Here is an 11,344-nt window from a genome sequence, read left to right on the forward strand (position 1 = left end):
GTTCACTCTAAATCTTTCGGCACTTCACAAGGGATTTAAACAGCTGATCAAATCTGTACACCAGCGGCCTCCAGATTCATCTCAGGAGTTTCCTATAACAAAATATATATATATATATATACACTGTTCAAAAACAGATCTACAAAAACTTAATCTTCAATTCTTCACTCAGGTAATCAGGCCAGTACACCTGGTCACATCTGCACTGCACTTCCTGGTGAATCCAAAACGAACAGAGGAGACACACAACAAAAACACATTTCCATGTCGCACAACTTTAATAGAATATTTTAACTAACTCTGTACAAATTGAAAAGAAATATTGCGCAAGTAACAAATTGTGAATAAGAACCAGTTAAGGCCATTGCTAGCACACGGTCCAATGTGGTAGATCTGATGATGTCAACCGTGGCTTGGAGAGATCCGTCTAGTAAGATCTACAATCGTTCTTTTTAAAAAGAGAAGAAGGAGTGGGTATTATCTTTCGCTGTGACTGCCGTAGTAGACCAGTCACCGGGCAAACGTGTCCAACCGACCGGGCCAAAATCCAAGTACAGTATATAAAATACATTGGCAACCTCTTATATTTGTTTTTCCACAGACATTCTACTGAATCATTAGACAATAACAGAAATATTTATATATTCTTAAACAACTTTAAACGCAGAATTAGATTACACGGTGTTAATGACAATTGGCAAACAATTTTATAAAAAGAAAACAGTGTGTTTTGTGTCTTTCGGGGTTTTTTTGGCTCGTTGGCAACAGAATTTACATTTGATCCAAACATCCGCACGCTGTTCCATCAATGACTTTTAAATGACTTCTGTTAAGAGCTTGACACATACCGGAGGTGATGTCTTATAAAACAACCACGACAGGTTGCAGGTTTGCCACTTTGTCTGCTTCAGCGGGGAAATATTAACCAGAACGGTTGTGACGTTGAGGGAAATCCAAACTACCTCCAACCTACGTGGACAAAAATATCTACTTTCAAAATGTCTCGATTTTGCGAATTGTTCTTATTATCCTCTAGTGAGCATTAAGAGCGTTTCAGGGGTGGTGGGGCGAACAGGGGAAGAGAGATATCTTGGCGGTTTTGACGTATGACCTCATGCTTGTCACATGATTTCAATTTAGTGTTGGGTGTCCACTCAGGTGCTCTGTTTAAATGCTTGTTAGGCCCAATACACCTGGGCAGAAGTGAGCAGTGCTGATGCGGGACACAATTCTTCAATGTTTGAGATTCATTTGGACGACATGACTTGGCAGTATTTGTGTTTGCTGACCGGCTAAAGCCCAAATAAGATTTGAGCCAATGAAAAAAAAAAAAATTAAAATTAAAACAAGAGCTTTTGCTGTTGCTGGGCCTTAAAGAGTTCCTAAAATGCACCACCCGCCCCCTCCTCCTCCTCCTCCATACAGCTGCATGACACCAGAATAAATAGTCCAATGACATGACAATGAACATTTAAGAAAAAAAAAAAAGTAAAGTAAATTCAAAATGACACATTGTTTGTCTCTTAAAAAAAAACACCATAACAAAAAGAAAAACACTGCAGCGACCCCAGTGAAAGATTAAGTCAAACTTGTTCAGCAGTTTCCTGGTAAACTTGTACTTCCTCTTGTTGGCATTAAAAAACCCTGAGTAACTGATCAATTTCCATGAAAACTAACATTGGGAGCCATTTCTTTCCTATCTTTTTTTTTGTTTTTTAAATCCTTATGATGATGTTCTGAGGTTGTTGGCAGTAGTAGTACCTACTCCACCTTATCAAAACAAGACTGTCCCTATGTGATGCCATGGTGTGTTTAGTTAGTCAAGTCACTTCCCGCTTGGAGTTCGAATGAAGCCAAATTAAAAAAAAAAAAAGAAAACAAAAAAGAAAACAAAAGGGTGAGATGGGCGCAAGACAAACGAAAAATAAGTCATGCACATAGTAAAAACGCAGTTTGGTTTGCGTTCTATTGCGTTCAGGTGAGAGTTCGTAAAAGGGCTGAGCCTGCAAGAGTAGGAGGACTTGCTGATTGGCTAAGAACTGATTTGACGGAGCGCAGGTCTCCGCCTCCCCTGATCACCACGGTTACTGCTGTTTGCATTCGGCAGGCTGGGGCTGTTCTTTCTGTGGGGAGCAGAAGACGGGAGAGAAATCGGATTAGAACAAACAAGAATGACAGCCGATAAAGTCACTAACTAGCAAGTAGGAGAAGCTACCAAGAAAGCAGATGCTAGAAAAAGAAAGTAACTGTTTTTCTTTTTTTTTGTTTTGTTACAGCAAATGGGAAGACAGTGTTAGAAACCTGGGATGGGACTACAGGAGAAAAAACAAATAGTTGGAAAGAGAAAAGGAAGAAGCCGTGTCTACCCAAGATGTGAGCTGAGGGGCATAAACACCTCGAACTACTTGGAGAATCAAGGATGTAGTGAAAGAGAGAGGCAGCCACAATGATAAACCAACATGTACAATGAACATGGGACGCCATCCTTTATTTCTCCCTTACCTAGAAATGCATGGGGTGAGAATGATTGATTATGCCTGTAATGGAGGGGATTCCAGGGAAAGGGAGAGACAACAACACGCACAAGTTTAATCGTCACATTCAGGAATGACATCGTGAGCCAAGTGAAACATCGCTGAGGTTTGGTGAATGAGCGCACTGAATTCCTGAAGCAAAATTAATGACTGCACAGGTACCACGAGAGCGAAACTCAACACAACGAACTGCTACAAGGAAGCCATTCACAGACAAAGAGCAGCGCTGTGATGAAACTGATAACTATCAGACTGGAATAGCCAATATCAGCCAAACCGCAGGATAAATCGCTCATCATTGTGTCATGACTTGCAGCCAATTACTAGAAAACTAGACCTCCTGGTGGTGATGCAATTAAAGAAGTTTCATGAATACGTGACGAAATCCTCAGTGTCTCAACATGGTGGGTCTAAAAGAGTCATAAAACTGCCAGTACAGCTAGAATACATTTGTAGTTTCATTGTAATTTTCAGTAAACTCTCTGAACCGAATAAGTGCAAGTCTTTTACATCTGTAACAGCCGGTCAGTACAGAGAGGGCAAATAAGTGAGCGATACAGAATCTCCTGTGGCAGGTAATTACAAGCAGCGCTGGACAAGAAGAAGCGCATCAGATGAAAACAGTGCGTTTATGTTTCGTCAGAGAACATTTGCAGTGGCGTCTTCTCAGTGTGTGCATTACCAGGCTGGAGCAAAATAAACCGATGTGCAGCGCAGCACTTAAAGCTTCACCGAGACGATGAGAGTGTTTATCTCGCTGAAGTGCTCGAGCATCAATACGATGTTCTGTTACAGGAGCGTAATGCTCTGCTCCAGTAAAAGCATTCGCATTGAACAAACTTAGAATATAATGTAAATGCATCACTGGTAGTAAACAAAAACAAACTAAATATTAAGTATGCATACTGACCTTGGGGTCAAAATCTCCCTCATCATCGTCATCATCACCTTCCTCATCTTGCTCCTGAGACACAAAGACACGATTATGAGATATGCAAAGAATTATTATCAAAAAATCTTGACAGATGACAACTTTTTAATCACCAGTAGTGAGATCGCCCCCCCATAAAATATTATTTACTGGGCTATTTCAGGGCTTGTGAGTGAGTTTTACTCACCTCTTCATCTCCCTCTTCCAGCTCCTCCTCTTCAAACTGCATGAAAACATTACACAAAATCGAGAGTTTAAAAAAACAAACAAAAAACAACACACCCACATGTGGTACAACAGTCATGACAAGTTTAGCTTAAATATCCTACTCTCTTTTTTTTTCCAGTGAGCAAACATCTCATCTTGTGGCTTTTTTTTCTCCCCACCGTGCCCGACTATAATAGTGTTAGTGTGCGTTAGAGGAGAAACACTCACACTCTCGTCATCTTCCAGGGCCTCTCCAGTGAAATACAGCACTGCTCTGGGAACTATTCTCTCACGGAAGAAATGACCTATCTCAAAGTCTGTGGCTAGGGTGAACTCAGAGTCTTCATCCTATAAAACAGGAAGACAAAGAAACCATTTTCACACAGCTTACAAGTCAGATAGATTGATGTTGGAGGCAGACGCAGTAAAATGGGTGGCGATTTTATTTAGAAGAAGCTACATTGTACTCACCATTTCTCCATCTGGTGAAGCTGTAAATGGGAAAGAAGGACACACACAGCTTAAGCACAGAACACCACAGCACTGATTTTACAACGACTACAGTACGCAATTAAAAGGAATGATGTAAAGTGGAAAACAGGATTTTAACCAAAACATCCCTTTTTAAAATTACAAGTTGAGTTAACTGACACAGGCGGACACCACCCATAATTTAACCAACATCTGAAAGTCCATTTATGGCAACGAGGATGCTCATTATTAGTGACATCACGGCGCAAGAGCCCGTCATCCTCAGACAGAGAGAGCTCCTCAGCAAACAGCTGCGCTCCACTGACTAAAGGTGACATCACCCCATCCTTCCTCTTCTTCCAACAATGTTGGAGTGGAGGAAACTGATTTTTTACGCAGTATAAAAAAGGTTTACTTTGCTGTGTGAGTATCTGATTTTCCATCCTGTACTCCAACACGATCATCATACTTTTAAAAAAGCACATCCAAACTAAGGACTTGTTCTGTACGAGTGTGCTAACTAACAGTGCTAATGAATTAAAAGCTGAAATTATGTAGATTACAGCTGATTTTCACAACACTCTGAATTCATCAAGACTATTTTTTTTTTTTTTTATAACAAAAACAATATCTGAAGCTATAAACTTTCAGGCAATAAAAGCAATTTTCCAGAGCAACACAGCAGTGTTTACACTGTATTACAACATCTAGGTTTGTATCAATTTTTTTTAATAATTCTTCCGATCAAAGGACACAATATTATGAGCAACAACTGCCTACACGTTAAAGAAACTAAATGTAAACTGGCACAAGTCAGACATGAGGAGGAGTCACTGTCACTGAGAATCATACAATAGTTGAACTTGTTTTTTTTCCTTTTTGAAACATGTAAATAAAATTGTGACCACAGTTTGTTACAAGCTGATCGTATAAGAATTTAAACGTATCAATGCTTCCTGCGAGACAAGGACAATAACGAGACATCATTTCTTTAACACCTTTTGACATTTATTTGGCGTTTTCCGACACACTGCAGTGACTAAGGCTCATTTTGGTCTTAATCTTCTTAAAAGCGCAGGATTTCACAAGAGTTTGTGCAGTGAGCGGATCAACGTTATGTTCAGGTGCTGGACAAGAATCATTTTTTAAAAAATGCTTGCTTACATATCCTGAAAGAAGTGACTGCAACCGTTTACAAACAGGGCTTCCTCTAAGATTCCTATAGATAAGATAAGTCGTGTTTATCTGGTTTTGTTGCTGTTGCCAGAAACATGTCAAGATGTAATTTCTGAGAAATGTCTCTTGTGTTTCCTCAAAAACAGAATTAGCTGCGACATCTTCAGTTCACACATCCATTGACTGTTCACCAGTCAAAGAATAAAAATCGTGTGTATGTTTGCATGATTAGTAAAAGGATGACTTAATCACTGATAAGACATCCCATCCCCAGAACTGTGCGCCTCACCTGAGCTCACCTGACAAAGAGCTATTTATACTCACCAGTCATAAACTGAGTCTATGACTGAACCAGTAGGACAGACATTTGCTCAGCCAATGAGTGATTAGGTCAACTTCTCAAAGTCAGGATGAGTCCAGGCATGTCTGAAAGGCGAGTTGACTGCACAGGAAGCGGTCATTAAAATAACTGATGCTTTGAGAGAGAATGGATCATTTTCAGTTATCTGACTCAAGGCATCTGTCACTGAAAGACTGCCGACTTCTAGACTGACCTCACCCTCAGCTTAGATGGGTGTAATTGCGCCGGTTAGGTTACCTCATGCTAATCCTAAAAGGTTTCATCAGAGAACATTATCCTAAAAGCTAACGAGCTTACGAAATATTTAAAAACAGACACAGACACAGACAGACTCTTACTGTTATTGTTGAATAACTCTATTGTTGAGTCACACTTAAAAACATTTTGTTTTAATCCGTTTGTTCTTTTAAAACTCTTTGTGGTGTTTACTCTTAAAATATTACAAACTTAACATTTACAGACTCGTGTTTGATTTGTTAAATGTTTCAGGTAGATAAATGACGTTTTGTAAGTGGTCTCACAACTTTGCCTAAAGCTTTACATCAGTCATTCTTATGTCAATCATTAACTGACCCCACAACAACTCCTAAACTCTCCAGGCAGGAAAAAAAAGGTTCAACCAGAGAAAAAGTAAAAGTTCAACAGCCCAGTGAGCACAGCCTCATGTAAAAAGTCCGGCATCAGACTACTACAAACAGCGGAGTGACAGAGTTTAAGAGTCTGGCGCCACCTGCTGCTGAACTCGGCTTAAAGCAGTGATCAATGGTAAAACCTCTTGGCTTACAGGTCACCTTCCCACCTGCAAGATTAACCGTTGAGCAGGTTTAATTGATTCAGTGTTTGTTCAAGAGGTTTGTGCACAACACAGCTATGAATTTGAATATTTACTACTATGTGAGATGCATACATAAGTTGTTAAACTAGGTAGGAGTAATTGCTCTGAATGCAACATTAAGACCTCTAGAGAATCCACCGCATTTTGAATGTGTTCTTACCTTTAACAGGGTTAAAGAAGTTGAAGAAAGAGTCATTGGGAACCTGTTTGGTAACAGTGCGCACAGTGCCACGGCCTTTATGCTTCTGCTTCTTCTTAATGGTTTTCACCGTCACGTCTTTCCCCTTGTGCCAGTCTATCTGACAGCTAGAGAGAGGAGGAGTGCAAAACAAGTGAGAGGCGGCAAAAAGCAAGGACACAAAAAAAAAGGTAAAAGTTGGAAGAAGTGCCAAGAGGAGGCTGATATGTGGGATGTTAAGTCAAGAGACTAATATAGAAAGAGTGAGCGGTAAATGTTTTTACAAACCACACAGTCTCTATTGTTCTTTTTTTTTTTTTTACATAAACCACTACATGTGTCAAAGCCACAGTGTAAAAAAAACATGTTTGTGTTCTGGTTCTTACCCTTCACAATCAATGATCTCTGGTCCCTCGAATGAGAAAGGGTCTGAGGCATCAGGCTCCGACTTCATCTTGTAGACTTTAGTGAGAACTGCATTGTTGAAGTAACCATTGGGCTCAAAGTGGAACTCTAATGTGAAACTCTGGGGACCAAAAGAGATAATTCCACTCAGTATTTTTGTGCTATTATGTTCTTAAATTTCAAATGATATCACTTCATTATTACAACATACTGACCATCGGCTGTCCAGGCTCAGAAAACTTGACTTGAATATCTTTCAGGTGCTTTAGGATGGGCTCATCGTGTTCCTGGTGGTACAGAAAGAGTTAGATTAGAGACACAGGATATTGAAAATGTGTAAAAGGAAATGTATGACAGATCAATTTAACCGTACCTGTAGCATGTCACTGAGCATGTCCACACTCTTGAATATGGTGAGCCAGAACTCAGGGATGCCTTTGGGGTCTTCCTCCGGTGTGGCTTCCTCTTTCTTCGCATCCTCAATAGCAGCTTTTTCCTTTACTTCCTCCTGCAGGCAGCGCAACAGAGAACTCATCAAAAATCACTGCTTAAAACAAAACAGCTTCAACAATCTAGTTTGTAGCTTTCAAGTCTCACTGGCGTCAAGATCATTTGTAAGACACATATCCTCTGATACACACAAGACAACAACAAGATCAGTCACAGTGACAAATAAATAAAATAAATAAAACACAAGTATGAGAAGATGTGATCACTGGGCGCTGAAGACGAATAAAACAACAAAGTACTTACAGCTAGCTCCTCCTCTTCCTCTCTGTCACTGTGCCACTCACACTCTTCATCTGTGGGTTCCACTGTTCCTGTCACAATGTCTCGTCTCTGTGATAAACACACACAGTTAATCATTTTAGGGACGGATCTGGGAACATTGGCGTGAAATATCTGTACATGCACAAGCATTTATTCAACAAGGATGAATTATTTTCAGCTAGCAGCTAACTGAAATCAATACCATTTGAGAAGGGCTGACACAGACACAGACACAGACACACATATATACACTCAGCAGAAACAGGTGCAGCAGGATTACAGCTGCCACTCTTCCGTGCGACTAAGAATTGTTGAGTTCTTGTCACTTGCTCTGGAAATAGCCTCGACTGACAAAAGAACAGTTGACTACTCGTTGTTGCAGTTTTCAATTTAGCACCAAGGAGGCATCCTCACTGACCTCAGATCGGACCAGAGAGACAAACTTCACCATCCATTAGTGCAGGAAACACAAGTGATTCTTGAGTAACTGGCTTCTTAACAAATAAGACAACTAATTTGTAGTCGAGGTTTTATTTCTTGTCTTTGGTTCCTCGTCTTTGCTCCATTAGCATAAACATAAAAATTATAATTCTGTTAGGAGAACATTACTAACTGTACCTTCTCGAACAGCGGCTGGTAGAGGGCAGCATACTTCCTCTCTAGCTCGTGGACCTCCTCATAGAATTTAGCCTCTATGTTAGCACACTGCACCTGTAGCCTTTTCAAAGCGTGCACTCGCCTCTTCACTACTTTGGGAAGCATGCTGTGAGAGAGGAGAAACATGAGAGTTGATGTGAAGTTGAATGACTGACTAGTTGTATTTCACGTAAGTGTGATGTACAATTTTAAGCACACCAGCTGAACCAGTTGTTTATATTACCACCGTAATTCCACTGGGAATGTCGCTGTGACGTCATGTGTGCTGTGTTGTTTTGTCTGTGCTCCACCCAGCTTCATATCCCATCGGGTGTGTTTCTAAAGCTGAGTGTCACGCCTGTGTGGTACTGATGATTTGCTAAGAATGGGTTAATTTCTATATTATTCCTTGATTTTTGAGCTTCTACTATGAGTGAGTGGGCTCTACAGTTAAATGGTTTCATTGTGTGTCTGTTTTAAGTGTGTTTACCATTGATATTTCTAACTTCCAATCAGCGTCGCAGTTTAAACATGAGACACAAGTGCCCAGTGGAATCTGGCAGTAATCATCAGATCAGAGGTACACCTCACCATAGCACCATGTTTGAGTCATTTAGAAGTTACTGTCATATCAACACACAACTGGCAATTATAACAACCTTTAGAACAGCCAATATATCAGCACGGCAGGAACCTATATCAAAGTGTCCAAGGATCACACAAATATTAATGCTGTGCAAATAACTGTTGTTTAAAAAACGGTTTCCAATTGCCCAAATTCATCTTAAATACTCCGGCAACTTAATATTTGTACCTTATATCTCACAACACACTGACCTTTCCAAGAAGTGGAAGCTGACAGGTCTGTCCATCTGCCCACTTGGATTCTGCATCCCTTGATCCCCTTTACCTGCAACACCAACACATAATATTTATGCAGGTTTTTACCAAACAAACATGTTTAATTTTATCTTGAGAACAATCTTTGTAGGGCTCATTAAAACACTGTTGTGTGACACATTTTAACTTTATACACTGATTGCAGTTCTTTGCAATTTTGAATATTTTGCAATTAACTGTGCAGCCCTTGTTGTGCCACACTTTTCATTCAAACTGTTTAAATTGTGGCTCACCACATGCATAACAATATAACACAATCAAACAGTATAACAGATGTTATAATAGCTGTTGTTCAAACTCTTATTGACACTATTAACACTATTTCTGAGGTTACAATAACATCATTTTCCAAGATAGTACTACTCTTTTGTATACATCTTTACACACATGCATATAGAACAGCTTGTGTAAAACCCTGACAGAAAACAAATTAAGAAGATGTTTACCTTTATTGGCTTCCATTGCTGAGTGGCAGCTCCTTCCTCTGATGGGACACAGAACAAATATATTTGAAATAAACACATGAGTCACATACAGTGATTGAGTAACTACCGACAAAACAAGTAACAGTATGAATGGCTGTTAACACCGTCTGTTGTTTTTCACCAGGGTTTCCGCCTGTCTTTTAATAATCCTCCTTCATGCGAGACGTTTATCATTATGACATTGCCACATAATCATCAGTGGTCAGTTCTTACATCCAAAACCGATGACTTTTCCCAAAGGCACAAGCTAAATCAAGTGCCAGATGGGGAAACCAGAGCAGCAGACAGACCAGCTGAGCTAACTTTGACTGATAAACAGCAGCACTGCTGTTGAGCAAGCGCAGGCCGATGACGCATTGACATGCTAACGGCAGCTGGGTTAGCTAGGCTATGACAACCAAAGTTAGCTCCTCTCCGCTTTCAGTGAGTAAAATGACTGTCGCTGCCTCTGACAGTCACAGTCGGGCACTGATGGAGGGATATCAAATGGTTGTACACGCTTACATCGGTTTACCAACAAGCACATACTAATAACCACCTGGTATGGGCGGTGCCAAAGATCTGACAGCAGCTAACCGGGCTAGCCAGCTAGCAAGAAACTCCGAGGCAACGTGCTAGGAACAATGCTTTGGCTAACAGCAAGTGCGAAGGTTAACACCTTCACATTAACCTTTCCTCCCCGATTCGCATGAGCCCAAGTCTAATAAAGGGTGCTACTGACGGGCCGAGGCAACGACGATATGCCTTTCAATTGTGTCGATAAAACTGGCCGTTAATGTTACTGCTATGCTAACTAGCCTACTGCTAGCCGCATTGACGAGCTAATACAAGCTAGGTAACGTTAGCTCGCGCGCTAATAAAAGCCACGGGAGTGACAGCAAAGTGCCGTGAGAACCGTTAAACGGCAAACCGTCGCGTTACCCGCAACGTTAGAGACTAACAAGACAACATGGCAGCAAACACTCATTTTTAAATCGAACGCCAGCAGCCAGCAGCTGTTGTAGCTCTCTTACCTCTAGCTGAGCGGAATTCAAGCTGGTCGCGTCGCTCACGCGTCTTCGCTTCAACCCCCCTCCCCACGCGCGGCCGACACACGCGCTCCAGCATCGCGGGCTCTGATTGGACAGCCGCTGAAGGAGGGCATGGTGTTGCATTCAAGTGCTGTGTTCAATCAGCACAGTAGTCTTCTTCAATCACCCCTGGCCTCCCAAAAAACTGAAAAACAAGCATGTTCAGTCTGTGTTCACCATCAGAGGCACAATAAAATCTACTTAAAGTGTCAAAATGTGTGTTTGAATCCTGTAAAGACAACACCAAGCCTATTTTAATCATCAAATGTCACATTCAAGTACAGTTTTTACAAATTTCATATTGTCTTTGTCTCCATCTTGGTTTCAGTATTTCCAGTTTACGTCTGTTTTGCTCTGAGTGTCTCCTCGGCTAAATGTTCTGAT

At 40.8% G+C, this 11,344-nt stretch overlaps 1 protein-coding gene across 3 annotated transcripts; it reads right to left on the reverse strand.

The window, feature by feature from the left end:
* Nucleotides 1–255: 255 nt before the first annotated feature.
* Nucleotides 256–11,018, reverse strand: nap1l4a (nucleosome assembly protein 1-like 4a). Of its 3 annotated transcripts, XM_037106744.1 has the most exons (15): nt 10,904–11,018; nt 9,852–9,889; nt 9,343–9,415; nt 8,488–8,632; nt 7,852–7,938; nt 7,472–7,606; nt 7,314–7,385; nt 7,080–7,219; nt 6,676–6,821; nt 4,144–4,163; nt 3,901–4,020; nt 3,653–3,688; nt 3,445–3,498; nt 2,503–2,537; nt 256–2,123 (listed from the first exon to the last, which is right to left on the reverse strand). In XM_037106744.1, exons 2-14 carry the CDS (start codon nt 9,865–9,867, stop codon nt 2,532–2,534), a joined length of 1,050 nt encoding a protein of 349 aa, XP_036962639.1. In that variant the 5' UTR covers nt 9,868–9,889; nt 10,904–11,018; the 3' UTR covers nt 256–2,123; nt 2,503–2,531. The 3 variants fall into 3 exon arrangements, with proteins under 3 accessions (XP_036962639.1, XP_036962637.1, XP_036962638.1); XM_037106742.1 differs by lacking the exon at nt 2,503–2,537; XM_037106743.1 differs by lacking the exons at nt 2,503–2,537; nt 10,904–11,018 and adding an exon at nt 10,429–10,793.
* Between the last annotated feature and the right edge of the window lie 326 nt (nt 11,019–11,344).

Source organism: Acanthopagrus latus, chromosome 8, assembly GCF_904848185.1.
Source record: "Acanthopagrus latus isolate v.2019 chromosome 8, fAcaLat1.1, whole genome shotgun sequence".
Classification (NCBI taxonomy): domain Eukaryota; kingdom Metazoa; phylum Chordata; class Actinopteri; order Spariformes; family Sparidae; genus Acanthopagrus; species Acanthopagrus latus.